This window comes from Apus apus, chromosome 1, assembly GCF_020740795.1.
Source record: "Apus apus isolate bApuApu2 chromosome 1, bApuApu2.pri.cur, whole genome shotgun sequence".
NCBI lineage: Eukaryota > Metazoa > Chordata > Aves > Apodiformes > Apodidae > Apus > Apus apus.
This window is the reverse complement of record NC_067282.1, coordinates 141110933-141138418: the sequence shown is the minus strand read 5'-3', so window position 1 is coordinate 141138418 and position 27486 is coordinate 141110933. Positions and strand designations below refer to the sequence as shown.

The window sequence follows — 27486 nt, the reverse complement described above, 5'->3', positions numbered from 1 at the left end:
ACAGACTATAGTTTAGTGTAACCTGGCATATACTAGAATTACTCAAAATCTTGTAGGATCAGATAATTTTTGAAAAGAAAAAAATTTTCTGAGAGAAAAGGTGCTTCATTAAATTAAGGTTATGGAATGCAACTCCTCCACACTCATTATCCACAAGAGGATTGTAAAAACCCCTGGCAGACAAGAAGTCTCATTATGGGCATATTTCCAAAGGAACACACGATCCGCATGTTGAGCTATGGTGGAAATTCAGTCCTTCATTTTGGGGCCAAATTTTTTGTGATGTCTTAGATGAACATGAACGTGAATGTTCCTCAGCATGCCTGTCTGTATGAGAACATCTCAGCTTACAAGGCAGTTGAGTTACTTTTGATTCTGAGCAGTTAAAAAAATTGTCAGCTCCTGAAATCAGGTAATTGACTTGGAAGTAATTAATCTCATGGGGGCAGAGTTACTTCTTTTCAGCAGTCAGATGCTTGGGTTTCACCTTTGCTAAGTTTTTTTCCCACCACTAAGAAGTTTAGGGATTCACTGAAAAATAATGTACTGAAAGCACTGATTGTGTAATAATGATCAAATTAAAATGATATAATGAGAACTCCGAACCTGTGACTTTAGAAACCAGCCCAGAGATGGTGCAAAACAATAAAATAATTTGAATAGTTATTGCTGAGGTCATTGTAGCTTGTTTCCAAAAGCAAGTGTGCTTTTGTGTCCTGCTGTAAAGATGACACTTTAGAAATTATCTTAATAATTAAATATTTAAGTAGATAGTTTTTTACAATCTCTGCTGAAGTGGAATAGATATTTACTGTTCTGACTACCAATAATATGCTCAGTATTTAACACTAACATGGTTTTGAGCACAGAAAGGCTAGGTTATGCTACATTTATTTTTTAATATTAATAAGTAAAAAATATTAATGAAATGGAGCACTGAAATGTTTTATGGCTGATAGATGTGTTTATCTCGTTGCGTACATGATTGAGTTCAAACACTTGGCCACGGTGAGTAGTCAATTTCTAACATTTTAGTCATTTTGGGAGCTGTATGAGACACTACATGCCTTGTGATGAGCTATTAGATGTAGCTGTCATACTGGTGCTGTTCTAATTTAAATGGGTGCTTCTGGTACCCTGTCCTTAATCAGTGGTTGGTGGATGGACAATTGATGGTGGTGTTTCAAATGGCTCTGTTAACCTCGAAAGAAGACACTGAACTGCCTCTGAAACTGCATAAAGGAAACTAGTAAAAGCTTTCTTCTAGGGGTGAATTTAATTCCTAGGCATGGTAACAACACAACACCTAGCCAGCTTTTAATTTCTATCCAGAGATCCTAAATGAGGCTCTCACAGTCATAAACCTTATGCTGCCTTCTCTAATGTTGCTCCCTCCTAGAAGGGTAATTAATCTCTTACTGGTCTGATCAGAATACAAAGTGACAGTTCATTTCAATTTAATCAGAGGAGTGGACCAAAACAAAAGAAACTAGGATATGGCATTCTTTGCCTCTTCAGAGCTGTTCAGGTTGGAATGTTTTTAAATGCCTTGTTTGGATGGCTTCAGTTCTTGGTCACACCAAAGAAAAACTGATTCTATGAAGAACGTATTATCTGGATTTAATTCATCTATAGACAGGTTCCTATTATTTTATTTCAGAAAAAAAAAAGTAATCTTGAGCAACAACACCCAAAAAATTTCTGTTGCTGCTAGCCAGAGACTGTAAAGAAGGATCTTATACAGGTTAGACATTATCTAATCGGCACCAGAGTCCAAATTTTAAGTCCAAATGGATACATAATCTTTTATATGAATCCAGAAAGGCACGTGTTTGACCATCTCTTCTGTGGAGAATGAAGTATCCTAGTGGGAAGTATTGATGTGCACTGGAAAGAAAATAGAGAGTTTGTTAGGTTATTCTTGGGACAAGAGGTTTATTGAGAATGATAAAATATGCATATAGAGTTGAAAGGGACTTTTGTGGGTTGTCTAGTCCAAATTCTGACTCAGAATAGGGCTCTCTTCAAAATTAAATCAAATTCAGAATCTTCTCTATTATAAAAGTTTCACAATAATACTAATATTTTGGTCCAAACGATATTGTCATATCAATCCCTTTGGAAACATAGGATTCCCAATGGGCAAAATGATGGTAAATCAGAACAGTAATGGCATTCATCATCTGTATTTTGGGTTGAGTGAATAAGGAACATATGGCTTACTAAAAGGTAAAGTGTGTTTGTACAAGGTATGCAGCACAGGGGATTGACCCCTCGTACCTTGGCTTTGTATTACAGTTGGACTCTGACACAGAATTTAATTCCACTGAACCCATAAATAAATTCAACTTGATCCTTGCCAAAGTGCTGTGAGAAAAATAAGAAGCTTAGACTAGATCCCGCAAGAGAGTTAGGCATGAAGTATTTGTTGATTTACCAAGGAACCCTTGAATATCAGGCATGGATAGGAGGCATGTGTATCAGGTCTGCAGTAATTCAAAACTATTAATGTTCTCTCCTTTATTAATTTCAGTGAAAGTTCTTTAAATGAATCCTGGGCGTGTTATGAATTAGCATAAAGTACCAAAGGTTGGCTTGCACTGCATTCCTGTTTTATAATTACTCATTTCAGCTTAGTGAGAATTCTGTCTTTGGTTTATTTTTCTAGCATTGGACACCTTTAAATTAGCTGCATAGGAGAGTATCTCACATTTACACGTGTTAGTTTAAAAATGGTTATTTCTGCAGTGCTTGGTGTGAATTCAGCTCTGCTCATTGTAAAGACTGATGTTACATAGATACTGCCTTTGGTTGGAGTGAATAGAAGGCAAAGCTGAGCATATTTGGAAGTGCAATCTTTCAGAAGCTCTTCCGACTTCTGTTTATCAACAGAATGGGTTATGTTTACTAGAAAGCTAGTTGCTCACTTCCTTCTTTGAACTTATTTTATCCTTGTCAAGTAAAATCTGATAGTGTTCTTTTGCTCAATTTTTGGGACTGTTCTTTATGGGGAACAGGTAGAAGAGGAGAAACTGTTGTAGGACTAGCAGTAAAAGCAAATGGAGTTATGTTCAGCAGTATTGCTATCTTATCCTTCCTTCCTCTTTACCAAACAAATGGATATGGTCAGTTGTTTCTGCAGTGGCAGTAATTCTAAGGAGAAAGTGAGAAAAAAATTCAAACATGTTCTCTCCTTTAAGTTTCATTGGAGTGTACTTGCATACTATTTTCATGCATATGTAGCTGAAAATATCCCTTGAATAACTGAGTACATTCATAAGTAACTCAATGTCAACAAACTTTTCTTAACATCTGCTTTATTGAATTGATCCCTTAAGTGCACACATGTGGCTCTTACCAAAGGTCAAAGTTATTAACACTAACAGTACCCTTCAGGTCAGCATATTCACACAGTGAGGATATGAGTATCTCAAATGGGATGATAACTTGTAATCAAACACATGGAACCTGTTTTCATAAAGTCTTTGGACCATCTTTTTCAGCATTGCAGTTTAGTCTCCTTCCTGCCTATTAGAAAATATTGTTTTCCCTGCTAGGAAAAGGTCTGAAAGCTGCCACTCTTGACTTGAATCTTTCATAGCCTATTTATGCAATTGATGGCAAAACAGCCTGTAAGACAGAGGCCCTTAAAATGTTGCTGTTTTCCTTGGACTACAGAGTATTTGGGTTACTGAAGAAATTTATCCTCTTATTCCCTAGTGTTTCCTTGAACATAATAATGCAGACACTCACATAACTTGGTCTAAGGTCCAACAGGCAGTTTCATTAATGTTCTAGTTGTGTGGGGCTTGCTGCACACTACTTCAAATGTAGGAAATTTAGTTTCGGAAACATGGTTTGCAACAGGCTGAACAGTGTACAAGCAGAAGGAGACAGCAAAGTTTGAGAACCTGTAGTGACTGAATTTTAGATTGCAAACTCTTTAAGCTGGGGTGTATGAGATGTGAGGACCCAACTGTGATTTGAGTCTTGAGTTACTCTTGCGAATAAAATGTTATAACCTAGTAGTGCTGCTGGGTAGATGAAGTTTGGAGAGCTAGGATCAAAACGCAGTGAATCACTGAGGACCATTTCTCAGAAACAGCACTGGTCTACTCACTGCCCTCCTGACAGGGGAAAAGCCTTATGGCTACAGTAATTTGCTTGGATTTCCTGTTTTCAGATTCCCTTTATGAATCCAGGATGTCATTATATACAGTTTTAAAATTATAAACAAAACCAAACCCATGACGTCTTCAGAAGGCACATGGGATTAGAGGAGGTGTCATACTTAATAAAGTAATCCTCTTTTGGAAATAGATCATTAACAGCAAGTTCGTTTGTTTCTTTCTTACGAATAGATGATACACAGTTTGTTTCTTTGCAACGTTGGTGCTGGCTAATTCACCATAGGGTAGGTGATGCTCAGGTCTTGTGTCTAGGAAAAAACAAAACAAACCTAGAAAAAAGAGTGGTAGAGCCAGACCCAGAACATCTGTGTATGCTCCAGACACTGGCCAGTTTTCTAAAATTTTGTCCTCCCTCTTTTTCTACTAATATATTATTGATTTTTTTCCTCTGGTTTTGAAAAACCTTTTCATCACTATTACCCAAGCAGGAAGCTTCTGCTTTCTGATTCTGCAACCTGTGATATGCTTCACATGCCTCAGCCACATCAGCATGGTTCCCGTTTCTAAGGCACAAATGAAAAAATACTGCTCCCTCTTTCTTCCAGCTTCAAAATAAGTTCCCTCTTTTTTGATGCTGTGGGTTGGATTTGTGTTGCAAGGGGCAATGCTGTTGCTATCTACTTTCTTTCCCGTGAAGGCAGTGGGCAGCTACCTCCCTCTATCAGCAGGGAGCTCTCTTGAAGACAAATGCCAATATCTGTCTAGCTTGGTTTCTTGGTTTCTTTTAAAATGGCACTAAATTGGCTTCTCAGAGAAATGGGGGTTATGGATACTTTGCAGTGCTATGTCCCTTGAGAGCTTGCAACACTGGGGCCCAGTCTGCCTAACCTGTGAAAAGCAAAGCTCTAAATGAGCAGCTAGAAGTATAGAAGACCATTTAGCAAAGGTGAGTTAATCGTTCTGTGGCTGCTGAGAGCAGCAGGTCCTCCTCTTAGTTCTAACCTGAGGCAGGGGGTGGTTGAGTCATGTCTGTGAGTTCACCAGGCAAGGTGGCATCAGAACTGGGACAGCAACCCAGATTCCTGGGAGCCCAGTTATGCTATATCATTAAGGAGCTATGCTGTCTTCATAAAAGCTCTTGAGTTTTATAGTGTAAGGAAAAAAGGGAACACAAATTCATTAGTAGACTTTTCAAATTCTTCTGGACTCTTAAGCAGGAGTAACTTCCTGAAATGGTCTTGGAGTATCTGCACTGTTTAATCTCGGCAGTATTTTTCCTTCAGCTTTAGATCTGGAAATCATTATTTTAAGTGCAGAGAATCATAAATTCTCTCTGCTCTGCTCAGCATTCTGTATCTTGTATCCATTTCAGAGGCTTTTATAGAATTTTATTTTTTATGGATCTTTCCACCTTAAGCAGTGCATTGTAAAGAATTTGTTCATACACCTTGTAGTTGTGTATATATATGCATATGCTTATGTATATGCAGGTGTGTGTAATATTTTGGCATATTATTACCTCAATAACATGGTTCAACAGACAGCATTGTTACAATAACAAAGCAGGGAGTCTGTAGGCAAAAAGGTATGAGGCTCCTAAACCAAACCAAATGGAACCTGTTAGCTGTTGAAATAGCAGGTACTCTGTGCAGTATTAAATACATATATATGTATGTATATATATATATGTTGTTCCAGAATTTTCTCAAGTATTTACTTCTTTCTTGGACACTTGGCTGCATTAGTAGAGGTATTTCAATATTTCAATTAAATGCATGGAGTGGAAAGGCTCTTCTGGCTGGTCAGGCCTGCACAGCACTGTGGCCACAGAAGCACAAAGCCAGACACAGAGCTGGCTTCAGCATTTATCCCAGGGCACCCAGAGGTGAAGGACAGTATTTGCTATTAAATTACTGGGCATAGGGGCAGCTTTAAGTCTTCCTATTCAATTGCTGTGCCAGTCTGCTACAAATTGGACCTGGAGTTATTAAACAAGAGTTAGGACTCCTGAACATTCCCTCGGTATCAGTTTTGGCTGTGCCTGCCAGGAGAGGTTTTTGAGGAAGTCTGGTTTTTAGGGCCTACAGCCTTTCTCCATAGGCTCATGTCTCTCTTTGCAGAGTGGGATGCTGAATAAATTGGGTGCAAAAAGGGAGTGAGAGCCATCAAAGAATTGGGTTGCAGCAAGTGAAATGTTTGTTTCCATCCTACAAGGTGTTTGTTCATTGCTAGTGAGACCACATCCATCCCAGGCATGACACTTCCTACTCCCATCCTCAGTTCAGTGCATGTTCTTCCCCCACAGAGGCCATTTCCATCTTCCTCCAGCCTCCACACAGTCTTTACCTTGTCTTTTCAGAGGCAGGGCATCACCTCCCAGGCAGAGCCACTGGGGGCTGTCTGCCGGTGGTGCAGGCTGGTGTTTGGCCTCACACCCTGGTGATAAGCGACATGCAGGGCCACAGAGGTGCAGGGCAATCAGAAAGCTAGTATGTAAAGACTTCCCATAGCACAATTATTTTGTTGTGTGGTGGTTGTTTTCTTTTAAGAAGTCTCATGACAGCTCTTTTCTGTGGCCAAGCCCATGGCTGGACCCCTGGTGGCTAACACTTGTGTGCCAATACCCATGCTAAATAAAATAATGCACTTAATACTTGTAGAGCTGGAGATATAATAGTCACTAATATTGTATGCTGTTGTTTTCTTCTCTGAATTGAAGGGGAGGGAAATTCTTAGCATGCTGACCTGTATCTGGCAAATTCTGTGCAGTGGACATGTTCAGAAGTTTTATAAGTGGATGAGATAACTACAGAATAATACTTCTACTTTTTTAGGCATTGTACTAAGCACTGGGTAGTAATACCGCAGGCATTGTCAAAGCATTGTCTGAGTGAAAATTGTAATATTCTAAAGCATAAACGTGCTTTTTACTGTCAGAAGGAATTTCTCTGTCATGTAAAATAAAATGTTCATGTAAACATGCAGACAAACTAGAAATTGCCTTTTTTGATCAACAAGTTCCTAGCGAGTTCTTAATTACCTCAAGCTGAATGGAAGGGTTTCAAATGGGCAGCTCAGTTAAATGATGGAATTATTTTTTTTTTAATTCTGCACACTTTTTATCACATGAAAGTGTCATACATGCAGTCAGCTGGTCAGAAGAACAGGGCACTTACAGTTTGGAGCTGAAAAGGAAAATTAAGTAGTGAGCTGTCTGATTGCCTTGCTCAGTACCCTATAAGGTTTTACTAGGAATGTCCAGGATGTTTTAATTTGTATCTATCTCAAATTTTTATTTCTTTAATGTGACCTAGTAATACATTTGTAGTTTAATCTTGTGGGGAACTAGTCTCTCTTTGTTGTCATCTAGTTTTCACATACTTATTTCCCACTCGGCCTGCCACACAGTGCTTTTGTAGTGATTACCTAATACTGCATTTTCCCTCCTTCTTAGGTGGAGGTCCTTACCATTCCTGCAACACTACTATTGTTGTTTCACACTAGGGCTAAAACCCCAGACATGAGAGACAGTGAGCCTGTCTACTGACTCCAAAAGCCTGCCTGCTTGTCCTGAATCAAACTGTACTGTCACTGGAGGTGGCTTTGTTTGGATATGCTTAATTGCTGCCTGCATTTCATGGGGACATGTACATTTCTGATGGAATGACTAAAGCCTCTAGCATTAGTCTGTGTGATCTGTAAATTATTTTTCACCAATATTCAGCCTATCTTTTCCCCAGCAACAGAAGAGGATCAGACACGGTTCATTCTGATGTCCGACAATACTCGGCAAGATATTTTGTAGAGTTCCAAGTGCTAGAACATGCCTGTTGACCCTCTCCCTCTCTCCTTCACACAGGCCTGTGCAGTGGTCAGTCCCTACCAAGGCAAAGGCAGCAAATTTCATAACCTAATCAAAATTTACTGCCCAAGTCTTGTCAGACTTGGCTTCAGATGATGCAGGCAAGGGGAGAAAAGCCATACATGTTAGATGTACTTAAGTGGCGAGGCAGTGGGTTGGAGGCTGCATGGGTGGACTGTGACAGAAGAAAATGTCCTTATCTGTGGTTTGTCACTCATGCTAACTATTGTCTCTCTTGTTCTCTTCCCCAGGAACGAGTGGAATATCTCTTTCTCATAATTTTTACAGTGGAAGCATTTTTAAAAGTAATAGCATATGGACTTCTCTTTCACCCCAACGCTTACCTCCGCAATGGCTGGAATTTACTAGATTTTATAATTGTGGTAGTAGGGTGAGTACCAACATTTTGTCTCTGAACAAACTGCACACACAGGGACTCTGGGAAACTGGGAGCATGAGGGTGGGTGAATCCTTGGTACTTTACTTATGGTTGATGTTAGAGGTTGCTGTCCATTATGTTGTTCCTACCACCACCATTTGTCCCTCTTGTGTTTAGCCCCCTTATAGACTCCATGTGTTTATTTACCAAGTATTACTGTATAATATAAAAATAGAGCTGACTCACTGGTTTTCTATGGGTATATCCTGATTCATGCTTGATTTATTCAGTATGTAGCAGTGATTTACCTTAAGGTAAATACTGAGAAATGACAATCAGTTGATCCACATTTTCTGTCTGATATCCCTTGCTACTTAGCCTTTTTTGAGGCTTTTCATGCCTTGTAAGACATGGAAATGAACCTGCACTTCGAGAACAGCGATAAAAAAAGGAAGCAGTGCAAAACTATTGGACAAAGTCACATGCCTGTATATGCTTAGCTGGATGAAAATACCTTTGAAAATCTATATAAATATTAAAATAATATCTAGGTGGGATCCTTTATTTAAAGGTAGAGTTGGATGACAAATAAATTCTGCTATCTTGTGGACTATTACTGATTTTTCTCATTCTCAAAGATGGATGAAGATTTTAAATCCCAGGTTTTCATAACAAAGAAAAGTAAGTTCTTCAATTGAATTGCACCCTTCTCTAGTGGCTTCAACATTTTTTATTTTGACCCTTTTAATGTTTTAACCTGTTTAAAGACTAATTTTACTATCGAAGATCAAATTACCACCTTGAGTTGCAGCCTTTCTAATCCTGTTATTCCTCTCTGTATTTTTCAAGCTTGGAATTTAATTTATTAAAATAAAAGTAAAACAAATACCTTCTGCTTTTTCTACCTGAGGGTAAGAGATAAGCAGGGCTTTGAATTATGGCTGTTGAAGGGAAGAAGTGAAGGATAAAGTACCCCTGAAGACAAAGAGAAGTGTTTCTTCACCTGAGTAATTTGTCCCGTCCTTCCACCACTCCATTGTTAAAGAGTTTCATTGCTCACAAAAACTTGCAGTCTTTTCACCTCTTTAACAGGGAAACCCTGCATCAGCTCCTCAGGAAATCATCAAAAGGGACACACTCATTTATCAACTCCCTCATTATTTCCACCCCAAAACAAAACCCATCTAGCTTCTTGGCCGTTTTTGTGGTGGCCCCAAAAAATTACATCAGCGTTCTGCTGTGTGCTACCTAATCCTTCCCACTTTCCATAATCATGGGGAAAAGTGGGTGGAAGGAGAATTCCCAGTAGAGGGGGTGGGTGACAGGCTGGAACCTATTCTGAGTCCCAGGACCTCTCTGCCTCCATGTGGGCATCATGCATCTCCTTACAGCAGTGCCCAGTTATCTTTCTCTGTCATTCCTGCCCACAGCAAATTACCAATTGGAAATTGGCAAACCCCCAGCCCCTTCTCGGCATTGGTGTCCAATTCCATAACTAGTTCTGCCTTTGAATGCCCTCAGATATTTGACCTGCTTTGAAGTTGCTGCTTAAGTTTAAGAAAGACTGGAGAACAAAAGTCCTGTGAGCGTGATTATTCCCTCTTCATTTTTATAAAAAAAGACTTTTTAAAGAGAGGACACATTACCTCTTCTTCTTCCATTGGAATGCAAAAAAGCAGCGCTCCAAAAATCAAAGAGCAGTATTATATCTAGTACAAGTACAGCCCTTTTACATTTTCCTACTAGGGCAGTTAATCAGCAAGATGATATTCAGATTGAAATTAATTCCCTTGCCATAGGCAGAAGCTGAAGCTTTTGGCTCTTCTATCTGCTCTTGCCTCCAGCAGCTCTCAGTCATTAGATGGGGAACAAAAAATGTAACTGGGGAGCGATTATAGGAGTATAATAAACATAGCCAAGACCCCAAGGTTTCTGTTAAATAGTAACGATCTCAAGCAACAGATTCCACTTCAAGGCCAGATAGGTTCCTTTGATGTTTATCTGTTTAAACTCGCTTGTACAGTACCACAGTCTAAGCTGGTGCACTGCGTTTTCTCTCCACAGTCCCTCTACAAAATCTACTTTGTGATACCATCTGTTCCAGTTCTGCCCTGTCTTCTTTTCCTAGGCGCTGTCTGAAAACCCTCAATGATGTTATGCTTAAATTTGAGAGTATTTGAATATTTTTGTAAGGGATGAAGTCCCATGGAAAAGGTTTAACATTAATTTTAAAGAGAAAGCAAGAGGAGGAAGAAAGCAAGTGCTGGTCACATTTCCTTATAGTGCCTTTTTCTGCCTATTGATGGAGCTGCTGGGGAAAGTTGAGTAAGTTGGAAATAGGTGAAGCTTTGGGAAGAGGGATGTTTGGTTTATGGGGCAAAGGATGGTGTGAGACTCATACTGGAAGCACCAAGTCCCAAAACAACTGTGTTAGTTGCCATTCGTGCTTGTTTTGCCTTAGGAATCATCTTCATTTTCAATGATGACTGTCCTTGCTACAAAAAAATAGGCCAGGTAGGAAGTGTTTCTTCAAGTATTGTTGCAAGATAAAGGAGAGGGGGGAAAAAAAAGACAAGTTTTATATCCTTTGTTTGTCTCTAAATCTACCTAGTATACACTGCTTACCAATATGTCTTGAAGAGATAATGCAGCACAACTGGCTTTCTTTATGTTGAAACATGCAAATTGAGAGAAAAAGAGGTAAATAAACATGTAGGAACAAGCATGAATAATAGAAGGAAATCTCCGATTTTTGTTGTTTGTTTTTTAATAAAAATGTGCTTGTATGCTTTCCTCTGCCTTCTGAAGATAGGTCCCCTGATATCCAAAAGGATCTTAGAGTCAGTGGTTCTAACAAGGCCACAAGAATATGCAGCAGCAGCAGAGGGGAACACTGAACAGAACTGCTAGATTTTCTGGAGAAAGAATGTTCTTCAGATCTGTAAGCTTGTAACAGCTTATCACTCTTGCACTGTGGGAGATCTGCTTATTCATCAGCTAAGTCTTTTAAAGCTTGATTCTAGCTTATCTTTAAATAGCCTATGACCCTGCTATAGCAGCCACCATTAAATGATGCTTTGAAGAAAAATGTCTACATGTGGGTATCAATCAGGGTCTTTGGATAAGAACTGTATTAGTTAAGAGTAAAGATCACACTCCCAAGCTGCCTAGTGAGGCACAACCCACAAACACTAGCAATTAGGCAGATTGTTTCCTGCTTCTTTCGTTTGTCTTTTAGAAAAAGTTAAAGCTTTCAGATATGAGTGATATCCTTTAATGTTAGGCTGTTGAAGGAAATTTTTCTTGAGAGAAGACTAACCTGACAATGTTGTGCTAGAAGAATATCTGCCTTTCCTGGCAATGCTGTGTCTGCCAAGCACAATCATTCTCCAAGGACCCGTAACTTCTGCCAGGAAAAAAAAGGTGGTGTAATTTGAAAGGCAGTCTTACTTGCAGTGAAGGTATTTGGAAAGGAACTGAAATTCAGAGAAGACTGGAAAATGTGGTCAAAGTATGCATCTTTCTGAAGACCTGTGGGGAGTTTCTAAAGGGCAGACCCAAACACTTTCACACTCACAAATCACAGATTAACTGTAAAACATGATGAAAAAGATCATTGTACTTTACTATTTCTTTGTATCTATGAGTATCTTTCAGCTGTGGTTTTAAGCTGATTTTTTGCCTTAGAAATACCAAGCCCTCTGTTTTCTCTTTATATTCAGGAGGCCCTTGACAAGTTCTTTTTTAATGCTATAAAAATCAGTATGCCCTCCCCATAGAGGGAGAGATGAAGAGCTGTAGAGCAGGTTACAGCCTTAGGATGCTGTTGGGGTCATCTAGCAAAGTGAAAAACTTTTTGATATTTCAGATGTCAAAAGAGAAACAGAAAAATAGAAGAAAAAAAAAAAACTGTCAGGCTAGCTTCATACCTCACAAGTAAATATATTTTTTAAAAAGTGGACTGGGTTCATACAGGTATGTGTGTGCTAGAAATTTATTTTCTGCTTTATATTTCATCTGTGTCTAATTAATTTAGTTTAGGTGTAGTCATGTCAAAAGTGAAATTCAAAAATCAAGATGCTGTTAATTGTGCTACATCAGTGGAAAGTATAATACTGAAATAAAAAAGGAGCATTAATTTAGGCTGGCAGAAAGTAGTTAGCTGGAAGGAAATAGGATTGATTTCTGTATTCTTTTAAAAAAAGATTGTGAGATAGTGTCCACAAAGTTTCTCTGTCAGCAGAGTTCTCTCTCACACCATGCTTGGAGTATGCATTTCAGTCAACTCACTGAGAAGAGAGAGAACCACACCTTGTTCCACCATACCTACTGTAAGCTTTTCCCAGAGGTTTTCATCAAAGAGCAGATTTTTCCCATGTAAATATCATGTAGAAGGACTATGGCTTCCCGTTTAATATTAGTTTAACATCTATCCATCTCTTTTAGGATTGGTAAAACAATTAGACAAAAAATTATAAAGAGTCTATAGAGCTCGTGGAAACTACAAATTTTGTATGAGTTGTGGGTTTGTTTTCTTTTAAAGGATAATGGGAAGGGGCTATCACAAGCCTTATTTTTCTTCTGTGTCTTACCATTGATGCTATTTGAATAGGATATTTTTTTTTAATCATAATAAGTTACAGCCAAAAATCATGTGGTAGTTGTCGCTTCTGAGTCCTAGATGTCTGTCCATGCCCTAACACAGGAGACAATAGGGACAATGAAGTAGGATTAACAAGTCTACTATAAATCTGAAGAGTGTAGTAGAGATTCAGTAGGCCGGACTGGGAAGAGTCTAGACCCCAATACAAAGAGAGAGTGAAATAATTGAGAAAAATATAAAGTTGGATTGCATTAGTAAAAAGCAGGATTAGTACAGGGGTAGATATTAAGCATGGAGTAAATGTGTTAAAGCAGGATTAGCAGGAGTAATGCAATTCAGGTTTAAATGTTGGGTGTTAAATGAGAAGCAGAAGGAATTACTGCAAATTATTCCTAAAGTACAGTGGGAGGATGACTGTGGGTACCTCAAGACAGCATGTTTATCTTGTCAGCACTGGAGCACACAAACAGGGCCAGCATGCCTGCAGTGGAGCTGCATCAGTCTGGGAAGGCGCATTCTAGCTCCAGTAAAGTGAATGGTCCCACTGGTTGTGTTTCTGCTCCTTCTGAATTAATGTAGGATATGTGTAGCTGTTCTTAGGATGCAGAATTCTAGAACAGCCCATGGTTTGCTCATTGCAGTGGTGGCAAGATAAGTGCCCTTGGTGCCAGCTGCCAAGAGCTGCTGTTTGGTAAAACATGGGGCCAGTGATAATGTGGACCAGGAGAATGGACCCTTAGTTCTCCACAATTGCTGACTCAAAGAGTTCCTTGAGACTTCTGTTTTTCAGAATTGCAAGAGAGCTGAAAAAAGCCCAGGAGACTGGGATTGTTGTACAGGTATGCTGGTAATCACCTAGTATGGGAATTCTGTTGACTAGGAAGACAGAAGTGTTTGAATAAGAAATAGAGCACCTTCTAGAGCTTAATCACTAGCTTACTTGGAAATACATTAGACCAAATTTGACCTATGGTGTTTCTATTATGAAGACCAGCAGAAAATTGCAACTGTATAATTTGTGTACACAGCTCAAGAAATACATACATTCCAATAATTCATGTACTTTGCATCAGCCCTTGTTTATCTCTCTCTGTGATATCTGTAGTCAATGCAGTATTTCTAATAGGCTCTGTTTTTGTCTTCTCTGCATCCTGCTTCTCAGTCTGCAACACCTACAAACTCAGCATTCAACCTCCCCACACACAGTTTTTCCCACGCTTGTTACCTAGTTGTTAAAATCTTTTTGCAGTGCTTGAATTTGAGGCTTTGAATAGATCCAGTTAGGAGTTCCTCAGTCACAGCTGACAAGCTTTATAAGACTCTTTATATGAAAATTTTTTTTCAAACTACTTAAGAAACTAATTTCACTTTTTTCATTCCCTTAATCCACATTTTTGCATGGATTTTGTGCTGGGGAAGTGTGTGTGGCTTAGATGCTTCAGTAAATGAATCCTCCTTTTTCTATTCAGGACAAGGTCCCTATGCTTGTGGCCCTATCAGTAAATTTTAACCATGGATTGCAGGGATTGGAGCTCCTTGTTAAAGCAATCAGGCAGCTCAGTCTCTGCTTGAGATGATGTCCTGATTTGGGCGTAACATGACAACAAAGAAACAGCTACATGGCCACTCACTCAACTCCCCACACACACACTCTGGGATGAGGAGGACAAAGCTCATGGGTCGAGACAAAGGACAAGGAGGGTTCTTCACCGATTGAGGTAAAGGACAAAACAGACTCAACTTGGGGAAAAAAATTTAATTTAATTTCACACTTATCAAATACCCAAAGGTCACAGACACAAAGAGCAGGGCTTGCATATGTTACCCCCACACCTCCCTTCTTCCTGGGCCCAAATTACTTTGTTCCTGATTTCTCTCCCTCCTCCCCCCGCAGCGGCAGAGGGGGACAGGGGATGGGGTGTAGAGTCAATTCACAGGCTGGTGGTTCTTGCCGCACCATCCTCCTCAGGAAGAAGGATTCCTTATAGTCCTCCCCTGCTTCCCCACGGGGTTCCTCTCATGGGAGAGAGTCCTCCATGAACCTCTCCTTCATGAGTCCTTTCCACAAGGTCCAGAGCTGCTTCAGCCTGGGCTTCCCACAGAGTCAGGGGCTGCTTTGGGAACAGTCACTTCTAGCGCCGGAGTCTTCCACAGCTGCATAATCAGAGTTCACCAGCAGCAAATCCAAGTCCACTGGCCAGAAGATCCATGTCCACTGGCCAAGTTCACCCCTCCTGGCGCCTTCAGGGAATGTTTCACCATGTTCCTCCACGAGTGCAGGGGGACAGCTGCTATCTCGCCATGGGTTGCAGGGAAACTTCTGCTTGGGAATCTTCTTCCCCTTCTTCCTCACCAACCACCAGCACCGCTCTCCTTCCCCAGCACCACTCTTCTTTTTCTTTAAGTGCTCACTCTGCTCAGACCTTATCTCAGTTCTTTCACATGTTAATGACAGAGGCACATCTATTGTCCCTCTAATGGTTCCTTGGCTGGGTTTGGAGCAGGGGGAGCTTCTGAGCTTCTTATGGAAGCTACTCCTGGGGCCCTTCCCCCACTACCAAAACCACAACCAAACCAGCACAGATGCAGTTTGGGGGCTCTCTGTGAAATACACCAGTTAGGGCCTATAGATCCTGACAGAGACACTGCAGACCGAAAAGTCTGAGAGATAAATCAGTCAGTGCTGCATGCAGGCCACTCCAACTAGACTGTTTCTGGCATCCCAGGCAGCTTATTTAGAGTTGCATCTGGTACCTCCATGGTGTGCTATGGGCCACAGGGCCTTTGCCACCCACAGGCAAGCTTTTTCTACAAAGCGCCAAACTTCCATTTAGACTGGAACAGCTTTTAACCTCTACTGAATTTGGCTGGGTTCAAGCTGATGATTTCAAGGCTGAAAGCATTGTCATTAGCAAATTCATGAGGAATCTATCCTCCCCCAAAGGTACTAATGTTTTACCAGAAAAATAGAAGCTGCTTCCTGAAAGCTAATTTATTAAATCGAGTTCTTATTAACACATAGGGTGAGCCTTCAGCTCTTTCACAGAATAACACTGTCTTTTGTACTTTGCTCTGCCTTTTCAAATGTGTTCTGAGTGAGACATCTTCTCTTTAAAGCAACTACTCCTACTAGCCAAGATGAAACGTTAAAATTGGTATAATAAAACATTCTAATAATAAGACTCCTACAGTTCTGTGCTTTCCCTAGCCAATGCATCAGGAGATTTACAAATGGATACACAAACACATGCTCTGAGTGTACTCCCTTACCTAATTATTTGCACCTTGAAGGATCCCCGAGTTTTACACCACGTTCTACCTTGGTGAATCTTAATTCCTTGTAAAATGGGTGACAGATAATTAATGATTGGATTAGTTATGAATGATGATTTTTTTTTCCCCAATGTGTTGTGCGTTAATAAAGATAGCAACGTATTGGCAGTAGGAAGGCCAAAACCTAAAACTGGCACTTTCATGTCTTTCTTCTCAACTCCCACTGACTGTGCCCAGACTGTTTGGTAAGGACAACCTGCGGGCTGCCCTCAAAATCTGACCCACACGCTCTGCTGTGGGTGGCCCTTTAAATTTGGCATAAGGCATTGCTAGAATGGCTATTTTGAAGCAGCCAGCATGCCTCAGTGCACAGGCCAGGGAGCAAACCTCCATGTGCAATCAGGCAGACTAGTCGCTGTGGTAGCCTGTAGCTGGTTGCAAGAAGCCACAAGGCTGAAGGAGAAGTGTGTCATGTTTCTGTCTGCTCCAGAAAAAAAGTGTTTTCCAAATGGTATAGACGTTACTATTAGGCTATTGCATATGAGAAGAGTCTGTCTCTTCTCCACCATATGTGAGTGTCAGCTGACATGTGTGACATTCTTCACAGGTCTGTGAAATAGTTTAGGTGATGTGATGATCTCTGATCCTGTTTAACCCAAGCCTTGCTCTCTGCCTACAGATTGTTTCCTCTTTCTTTTTGCAGGCTTTTTAGTGCAATTTTAGAACAAGCAACCAAAGCAGATGGGGGGAATTCAATAGGAGGAAAAGGTGCCGGCTTCGATGTTAAAGCACTGCGGGCTTTCCGAGTATTACGTCCATTACGGCTGGTGTCTGGAGTTCCTAGTAAGTACCATCATTGCTTTTCTTTTAGTGTTTTTTTTTTTTTTTCTTTTACGTATGGCATGGGGCAGGAGTAATTTGTATAAAAACTTTGAAGATGGAGTGTGATGCAGTTTATTTTTGGTGTGTGGGAGGCCTCTTTTTCTAATTAATGTAGATTCGTGATAAACTTGGTGTTAGTCAAAGGATGACCAAACCAGAGCTGAAGGGGAGTTAAAGTTTCATGGTGTGTCAATCTGATTGTGCAACCTTTGTCAACAGGGAAAGTGAGATCTCCAAGATTTTCATTATTTCAAGCAAAAGATCCTTTAAATAATTGTGAAGTCACAGTACGTTGTTGTTATAATAAGTAGTTGACCTTTCTGGAAATGCTGTATGGACATTCGTGTTGATTTTGAAGGGAGAGGAGATTTTCATTAAAATTGCATTTTTGTCTTTGTACGTGATGTTTTGATCAAGAGTGCTGGGAACAATTTAGAACCAACAGGACATAGGGCAATGAGATAGTCATGTTCTCTGTTAGTCTTATTTGCTTAAATTATTTTTAATGCTTCTGAGAAAGTCCTCAAGCAGCTTTAGATAGTCTAACATCCATTTTCTTATTTACAATGAAGACACCAGTAACTGAAATTCTGGAAGTTCTGTTGTGGAGGTGGAGTATGGACATCACAGTGTGGGAAGATTATCATTTAGCTTGAGAGTTTATTGTAGATGGGAGGGTTAATTGAGAGCTGTCATTGTTTTCCATGTTTATAGCAATGAGAGATGTAGTTAGCAGGAAAAGAGTTAATCTTCTCCAGAATAGCTGTGGAGAGGACTTTGTTTATTTGGGGAGCTTGCTAATTTGATATCATAAGTACTTCTAACCTTAGTAATTAAAAAACCTTGAGTCAAGTTAGCCTAAACTCCGTGACATCAGCTTAAAAATATTTTTTTTTAGGGAAAAAAAAAAAGTGTGAGGTTACATTAGAACCGTGTTTGCAGGTTTTTCTCCATGACCATAAAGGGTAGAAACTTTTTAAATGAAAGGTGAGGAGCTGGAACACTGATAAAAGAACAAAAAATAATGTTACAATTGACAGCACTACCATTTGTTGTCATAAAAAGCCATGCTCGACAACCTGCCTGCAAGGTCTCAGCTTGTGGTTACTTTGGGTATCTGTGGGTCAGTAGAAAATACTGAAAAGTAAATGCAGTCCATTAGGGAACTAGGACCTTCCCCTCTGATACAGACCTAACAGCCACTATTCATGTCACCTCTACTAGGGATTACTGCATGGGTTGATTAATGCAGACAAATCTGTACCATGCAATACCTTGAGTCAATGCAGAACGCAGCTCTGCTTTTGGTCAGACTTGTCTCATGAAACGTATTCTCTCTGTGGTCTTCACTCTGCACTGGCACCCACTGAATTCCTGGCTGTAAATTAAAGATTTGTTGTTCTTTTGTAGTCCTTCTTCGATCTAAGTCTTTTGGCACTTCCTGGTTGTGTGTCCACTGTGTGGTAAGGGGAAGGTACTTAAATATGCACATCTATGAACTGGAGCATTCTTGGTGAGATGCACCTTGCTCTGGGATGTGTTCTGCAAGTTGCTCTGACATAGGCTGAGTTTAACTGTGCTTCTAGTTCTTGCTGTTTTGGAGAACAACACGTGTTCCCCAAGACAAAGGGGTTTTGTTAATACTGTTCAAGTCTCTTGACTAGTGCAGTTAGAGGACTAGAGAAAGCTAAGGAGGGAGCCAGATCTCACATAGTTCGTACCCATAGGCATGTATGATCTTGATCCCAGTGTAGACTATCTAATAGTCCATTTCTGGGTTTTCTCATCAAGAGAAGTATTTAATTTGCAGCAGATGATGGTAGCCTGGGGCAAGATAACAAATACTTGGTCTAGATAGTGAAATGCCAGTCCAGTGTGAAGCAGGCAAACCATCAACTTGGCCTGACAGACATTCCTGTTAGTTTTTATGGTTCTGACTAGGGACATAATGACTGAACCAGGCTCTTTGGGGCTGGTGGGCTTTTAGAAATCCTACTGAGGTCTGTAGCTAATGCAGCCTCAGTCTTCACTGTGCATTTCTGGATTGTACAAATGTCTGTTGATTAGCCTAGATAGATGTTATCACATCCACATGTATTAGAGCGTAACTCTTCTCATGAGGCCTTTTAGATAAGATTGCCTAAGCCAACCATAAATAGTACATTACAGGATTACATTATTACATAATAAATTAGTCCAGAGATTTAGAAGTCAAATCTCTGGGTCTCATTCAAGTTCTGTCCCTGAGACATTGTAAACACCAGTGGGTGAGTTACCAACATTGTACTTGCTCTGTTTTGCCATCCATGAAAAAAATGCCTTTTGCTTCCTTCCCCTTCCAAAATCTTGAAGACTTTTCCACTATGAGGAGATGGCCCACACAGATCTGTCTAAAATTATGTGAATGCAATGTACACTGCAGTTTCTTCTCACTTAACAGACTCTTAAGTGTATGGGAGCTGAATCTCATTAGTAAGGGGGGATCTTTTGGGTCATTGGCTGCCATCTTCTGTTTGGAAGGCCCAACATCTGCTGCTTGGCTTGAGGTTCAGATCTGACTGCCACTATCTGGAAAAAAGAAAAAAGTGTAAAGCATAATAACTCTTATAAACCAAATTTATGAAGCATATGGTGAATTTTTGCATACAAATCTTAAACTTTTAAGGATTGCGGTTAGGAAATAGGTTGTCTGAGGTGGAGGATTTGGCTTGCAGCATGGAATAATTTTTTCTGAGTCAAAAGGAGTTTGTGTGGATTTGTTTCTCTCTAGCTCAATCCACAGGAAAGAATCCAATTTAAGAGGGACATCTTGTGTGTTCAGGTTCAAGCATTTAAAGACCTGTTTCAAAATATAGAGTTTTCCACGTAAGTATGATCAGAAGTAGAGGAAAAGCATATTAATTGCCCTCTGAAGTAAACTATTAGCATCTACAATTTTCAGATGGAGAGACTGAAGCAGAACTTCAAGGTTTAACACTCTCAGGGTGTTAAACTCTGGAGTGTTATTAGAAGACATAGGGGATAACCAGGGGATCAGGCCCAGTCAGCATGGGTTTATGAAAGGCAGGTCCTGCCTGACAAACCTGATCTCGTTTTATAACCTGATGACCTAACTATTGGACAAGGGAAAGGCTGTGGATATTGTCTATCTGGACCTCCAAAAAGCATTTGACATGGTTCCCCATAAAACTCTCATTAAAAAACTGGCTGCTCATGGCCTGGATGAGCACATGATCTGTTGGATCGAGCACTGGCTAGACAGTTGGGCCCAAAGAGTGGTGGTCAGTGGAGTAAAATCCAGCTGGTGGCCAGTCTTCCTCACGGCTGAGTGTTGGGACCATTTCTTTTTAACATTTTTATTGATGATCTTGATAAGGACATAGAGTGTATTATCAGTAAGTTTGCAGATGACACCAAGCTAGGTGGGAGTGTTGATCTGCATGAGGGTAGGGAGGCTCTACAGAGAGACTTGGAGAGATTAGATCATTGGGCTAATGTTAATGGTCTGGGCTTCAACAAGACCAAGTGCCAGGTCCTGCACTTGGGCCACAACAACCCCAGGCTGGAAAGTGTCTGGCAGAAAAGGACCTAGGGGTTCTAATTGACAAGCGGCTGAACATGAGCCAGCAGGGTGCCCAGATGGCCAAGAAAGCCAATGGCATCCTGGCTTGTATGAGAAACAGTGTGACCAGCAGAAGCAGAGAGGTGATTGTCCTCTGTACTCAGCACTGGTGAGGCCACCCCTGGAGTACTGTGTCCAGTTCTGGGCACCTCAATTCAAGAGAGACATTGAGGTGCTGGAGCAAGTACAGAAGAGGGCAAAGAAGCTGGTGAAGGGCCTAGAGAATAAATCTTATGAAGAACGCTTGAAGGAGCTGGGAATGTTTAGTTTGAGAAAGAGGAGGCTGAGGGGAGACCTCATCAGTCTCTACAACTACCTGAAAGGTCACTGTAGAGAGGTTGGTGCTGGTCTCTTCTCACAGGTAATTAGAGACAGAACAAGAAGGGAATGGCTTCAAGCTGTAACAGGGTAGGTTTAGACTGGGCAGTAGGAAAAAAATTTTCACAGAAGGAGTGGTCAGACACTGGAATAGGCTGCCCGTGGAGGTGGTTGAGTCACCATCCCTGGATGTGTTTAAGGGTCGTTTGGATGTGGTGTTGGTGGATATGGTTTAGGGGAGAACTTTGTTAATGGTTGGACTTGGTAATCCCAAGGGTCTTTTCCAACCTGAATAGTTCTATGATTCTATGACTCTATGAAAAGCTGATGTTAAGTATTTACACATTTCCAAGCAGTGCAATAGGGATTGACTGGAAAGATTTAAAATAAAAGAAAAAATCTTTTTTTAATTATTTTGGGGTTTTTTTATGTTTGGGGTTTTATTTGTTATTTCTAATTATTATTTTTTAAGTCATACTGCTTCTGGACAAATTATCCACTCCCAGTCTGTTTAGCCTGGCATTAAGTTGTAAATTAGTGGCGAATATTTTCAAAAGCACATGGATTATTTAGGTTTTGCAGAGGTTAGTAATTTTTTAAAATTAGACTTACAAGCACGTTGTATCACTGATGCACAGACCAGACTTCACTGTTCAACAGTTCTGTTACTGTCATACTGACATAGTTCTTGTAGTCGATACTTTATTTCAGCTGCTGAAATAACTTCACTGTTGGTGCACCAAAGCAGTCTCCTTGTAAGAAAAAAAAAAAGGAAAACCACATGTGTAGTAGAGCACACCCTCTTAATGTGGAATTCAGATCAATATATTGATTTGAGAGAGGAGAGTGAAAAAATAATTCCCTTCACAGACATAAGTAGACAAGTGCAAAATCAGCTTGTATACCAAAACTTAATCACTGTAGTGTCTTGGAAACTGTTACTTTGGCAGAAGAAAAGCAGAGGCAAAGCTTTCTAGGTACAGAATCAAGTCAGCCCTTTTGTGTCAGGACTGTTCTGTTGATTACTCTTCTATTTCCACTTTACATTATTAAACATTTCAAAATTTATTTTAAAAATTTTGTGCTTGAGGAGGGCAAAATGAAGCATCCAATTCAGTAATGAAGAAGCATGATTCATTTAAAAAAGAAAATCACTCCTGGCTATTGGAAAGGACAATCCGTTACTCCTGCATATGAGAACTCATGCACATTTAAAGTATTACGTTCTGTTTCTAGCACGTTTATTCATACTGCCCAATTCCACCATCCCATATACTCTTATGTTGCATTTCATCTTCATGTACCTATGTTGTTGCCACTAGTTACTGCCTATCTGGTACTTGCTCTTCTAGATATCTTGGAAGACATGTAATTTTGAATAGATGTTGTGCTCTATGCTTCTGTTTTCAATGAGATCTTCTGCTGACCACCCAGATTTATGCAGGCATGAGACCATGGTATCCTTATCAGAGCTAGAGCGGAAACTTGACTGTTCTACCAGAACAAAAAATTGCCGTATTTAAAAAAAAAAAAAAAAAAAAAAAAAAAAAAAAAAAAAAAAAAAAACCACCACCACCAACAACAAAACCCAAAACAAACAGCAAACAAACAAGAAACCACAACAAACAAAGCCTGTGATCTGTTCACGCTTCACTGGAGACTCCTAGCAGGAGAAAGGTACCTCAAAGGCAGTGTCAGTAGGTCACCAGCACTTATGTGATCTACTGGAGATGCAATAATCAAAAAACTGGGAAATGGAAGATATGAGCAAAAAAGCTTAAGACAGACATTCCTCATGACAGTGCAAGGTTTTTCTGTCAGTGAAAGAACACCATGCAACTGGCTGAGTGTGTTTCTTTAGTTAAAATTAAATAAAACCAGATTTTTCATGCTTGAAGGCCTAGAGATTACTACCTTTGCTTGTACTTAAATAACTAATCACAGAATCCTACAATGGTTTGGGTTGGAATGGACCTTAAAGAATATCTATTTCTAACCTCCCTGCTATGGGAAGGGACACTTCCCACTAGACCAGGTTGCTTAAAGCCCCATCCAACCTGGCTTTGAACACTTCCACGGAGGGACATCCATGACTTCGCTGGGCAACCTTGTCCAGTGTCTCACCACCCTTAAACTAAACAATTTTCTTCCAGTGTCTAACCTTAATCTCCCCTCTTCCAGTTTAAAGCCATTATCTCTTGTCCTATCATTACAAGCCCTTGTAAAAAGTCCCTCCCCAGCTTTCCTGTAGGCCTCTTCAGGTACTGGAAAGGCTCTATAAGTTCTCCCTGGAGCCTTCTCTTCTCCAGGCTGAACAGCACCAGCTCTGTGCGCCTTTCTTCATAGGAGAGGTGCTCCAGCCCTCTGATCATCTGGCTCTCCTCTGGACTCACTCCAGCAGGTCCATGTCCTTCCTGTGTTGGGGGCTCCAGAAGTGGACACAGTATTCCAGGTGGGGTCTCATGCCTAACTAGAGCCACTGCCTTTTTCTTAGTAATGATGCTGTTGAAGTCCATGAGTGCTCTGAGTTCATGTGAAAATTGGCCACTTTCAGACAGGGTGAATGAAAAATGTAGACACCTTAGACTTTGACTTCTCTCATTATAATTAGTCGTCATTTACCCTGAAATGCTCTTCTCTATTAAAATTTACAATGCTTTCTCAGTCCACGAAATGTTCCCTAGCCCATATTCTTTGCTGTGTTTTCTCATTAGCACAGACTTATTCCAGATTCTCTGGCAGTACTCTGACTGTCTCTTTGAACCTTTTAGTACGTAGGAAAGTATCCTGTCCTTACCTGCAATGTCCTGATAGGTCTGAGCCATTTAGGTGTGTGTATATGATGCCATATATGCACCCCATGCAGCCATGAAGATGAGATGTGAAAAAGCCACTGAGAACTCTATGAGAAGAGTCATACATGAGGAAAATTTTTCTCATTTGAGAGACGCTGGATTGATAAAGTCATCCAGCTGGGTTTGTTGGTAATTTGCCATATTGTTGCAGAAAGGTGAAGTAAGAAAATCCCAGGACTGATTGGACTTGATTTTTCTGTCGAGCTTTTCTCTGTGTGAGACACTGCCTAAGTACAGTACACATAGTAAATTACAGTCAGTTTTTGGGGAGAAGCAAGAGAAGAATGCTTACAAAAGCTTTCAAAATATATAGGATATAGTTTACTTTTTCTAATGGAGATTGTTCTTAATTCTAAGACTGGCAATGTTTTTTTTCCTCTCCTTTTTTAAAGAACATGATCTAATCTTACAATATCAAATCAAAAGGGAATTCCCTCTGTATGTTCTCACAATTTAGAGATAACCCCCACTGAGAGAAAAAGATGAGGGGACTTTTATAGCAAAGTACAGAGTAACTTACAGAGTTTGTCAGTATCAACATGTCAGACTCCTCATAGTAATCCACCAAATTTAAGACAAAGCAAATTCTCTATATCATGTTTGATTCCAGGATTATTAATTTACTCTTTAATTATTTATTAAAAGTGGGCTTTGATGCTTCTTGCCTATCAGAAGGCCTTTTAGTGCTGTGAGCTAGAAACTGGTATTATACTGAAGATTTAGTCTTTAGCTACACCTGGCTTGGAGGCAGTGCACCTAACCATGCAAGGAGCAGACATAATGCTTTCTCTCTTGTCTAATCCTTGTAAAGCTGAACTTGTCTAGAGGCCAAACTGAACTCAGATGTAAATGAAATATCCTGAAAGCCACCCTACCTGGTGTATGGAGAAGGCTAGGCCAGGAAATAAAAATCAAGCACCGTGTGGAGAGCCCAGTTCCTGCTTGCAGACACACTGCTCCTGACACCTTATGTTCTGCCTGTATTGTATAAAGCAGGGAGAGTGAAATGAGGATCAAGTACCCTCAGATGCCCCCCCACACCCTGGGGACATTCGCTGTTCTCATTTGTAGCATCACGTCAACTTGAGTGTGCCACACTGCTTTACTGGAGGGTGAAAATGGAACCTAGAGGAACTCTGCACGTTGTTAATTCTTTCTGTATCTCGGTGTGACATTCGCCTTATTCCCTTCCCGGCACCTGACTGTCTGGCCTGTGACTGCCCTTCTGCTTGGGCTTGAGATGCCCTTCCCAGCCACTGAGACAATGCAGCTCAATCGACTGAAATTATTCCATTTGTAGTTGTTGAAACAAAAACATTCAGTGCAGTTATTTGGCTTGTATTTGGGATTTTTTGTTAGTGTACAATCAAATTTTTCAACTGTAATTTCTCACCACTTTATATAGTTGAGGAACTACTGTAATTGAGGTAATAAACACAGAGAATTCAAGAAATCCACAATGACATCTCTTTGGAGAACCATGCATTTTTGGAGTATGGGAAAGAAATGTGAGTCATTGCCTGTCTCTACACGTTGAATAGCACACTTTAAGCCAATACTGACAGTCAGGAAGACCATTGTTTTTTCAAAATGTGCACGCTTCTGGCAAAGTATAGTTGACAGTCACCTGGTTTGCACCTGGTTTCCCTTTATACACTGCCATTGCCGGAGCAAGGGACTTAAAACTTACCCTCCTGATGCAGGTGAGGTTATGGTATACCAGCATACCAGTAGTGAATTCTGGCTTGTCTTCCATGTGAGGAGGTAGCAGAAGTGGCCTGATCAAAGCTTCTAAAGTCTGACAGGTTTGTGTGTAGGTACAAAAGAGGAGAGTAAGCTGGAGGAGATTATATACTTGGCAGTTTACTGCCACCAAACCTAGGTGATAAAGGTCATCGACAACAGAAGGAATTGCTGCAAATACATTTGGGCAAAATTCAGCTTCCAAATCTTAATTCTGCACCTTCACTTTGTTGTTGTTGCATTTAACAATGTCAGCTTTTACCAAGTCCCACTCCTCACTTTTCTCTTGGGCTCTTAGGAAACATGCTCTCAAGCAGATTTCTTATGGTTCTCCTTCATTCTTGAACAAGACTTCTCGACCATCTGTATGATCTCTCCAGCATTTACAACACCATCAGAGGACAAGTTGCATCACCTTTCCCATGTCATTGCCTAGCTGTTTTTAATCTCAAGTGGCCAATTTGTTTTGCTTTCATTACAAGTGGGAAGGGAGTGGAGAAAAGGGAGAGAACAGTCTGAACCAAATGTCCTCATTAAGCTAATTTCTTCATAGTTAACTTAAAACTCTACACATGCTTTCAAGTCCTTTATTTACTTAGGTCACCATTACTCAAGGGAGTAATTTGATTCTAGTGTAGCATCTCCCATATGTAAAGATCATTCCTGTGAGTAAGGCTTACACAGTCAGGACCTAAAGCATGTTCCTGGAGTGGTAAAACATGCAGAAGGATGTAATTTGTGGCAGAAGAGGATAACTTGGTGTAGCAAAAAGGGGTTCATCTTAGTAAAGAAGATTACTCACAGAGGCCCAGAGTTCTTGTTGTAATAAAGATTTCTCTCATGTTTAAGGAATGCCAATGAAAACAGAGAAGTATTTGTTATTTGATATTGGCTACGTAGCGCTTTTAAAAATAGCACTAACTATGAATGTACCCAATAACTGTGTCAGCCTTTATGCTACCAATTACTGTGCTTGCTGGTATGATTATTCAACATTTTTTCACAACAGAACAAAAAAAAAAAATAAAATCCCAATATCACAATGTAGGACCACATCAGGGTGTAGGCACTCTCTTCTAAATGAAGAAAATAAAACCCATACTGACATCGAAGAGCAAATGTGGAGACAGTAAAATGGTTAATTTTTTTCATTTTTCAAGTCATTTCTCATTTAGAACGAGTGTAGGGCATGACTCTGAGAGAGCCCATGCCACCCAGATTCTTATCCTAAAGCATCTGAAAATCTAAGAATACCATCTGCTGTCTCCTAAAAACAGTTTGAGCTGTTGTTTAGACATGCTTTTTTCTGGACCACGAAGGAGCAGAAGTTATTACATACAGATTGTAGCTAACTGGTATCAGCAGGGGTGTGTTGGACTCCCAGTTGCTCTCTTGTAATTTCTGGCTGTTGCTGTCTCCATGACAGGCAAGGGGATATTGCTGTTCCAGATCAGAATAGCAAGGCTATGATCTACTCTTGTTCTTATGTTACTGCACCTGATGTCATTACATGGAATGTCATTTCATACTTTGATTCCAATTGCCTAAACTTTGCATTGCTTATTAACTTAAGATCTTGTAAGGAAGTCATTTGTTCATTTTCTCTAAAGTGAACATATGTCTAATAATTCATCACTGAACTGTTGGGTTTTTTAACACGCCTGAAGCTTTCTCATCCTCTCTCCAAGAGGTGACTAACACATGCTGGGTAGCATTTGTCTCAGAAGACGGACACAAGAGGGTTCATAGAAGATTGCTTTGCTCAGGACACAAGGTGGTACATGGATGCTCTGTAACTCTGGCATTATTTGAATTAATT

At 40.2% G+C, this 27486-nt stretch overlaps 1 protein-coding gene across 1 annotated transcript in view; it reads left to right on the top strand.

Moving 5' to 3' along the window:
* The window catches only part of CACNA1C (calcium voltage-gated channel subunit alpha1 C), a 478569-nt gene that overhangs the window by 267726 nt on the left and 183357 nt on the right, over positions 1 to 27486 (top strand). Inside the window, exons 4-5 of the mRNA XM_051608094.1 lie at positions 8244 to 8383; positions 16951 to 17090. Coding sequence (XP_051464054.1) covers positions 8244 to 8383; positions 16951 to 17090 — 280 coding nt within the window. The remainder of the gene's footprint in view (positions 1 to 8243; positions 8384 to 16950; positions 17091 to 27486) is intronic.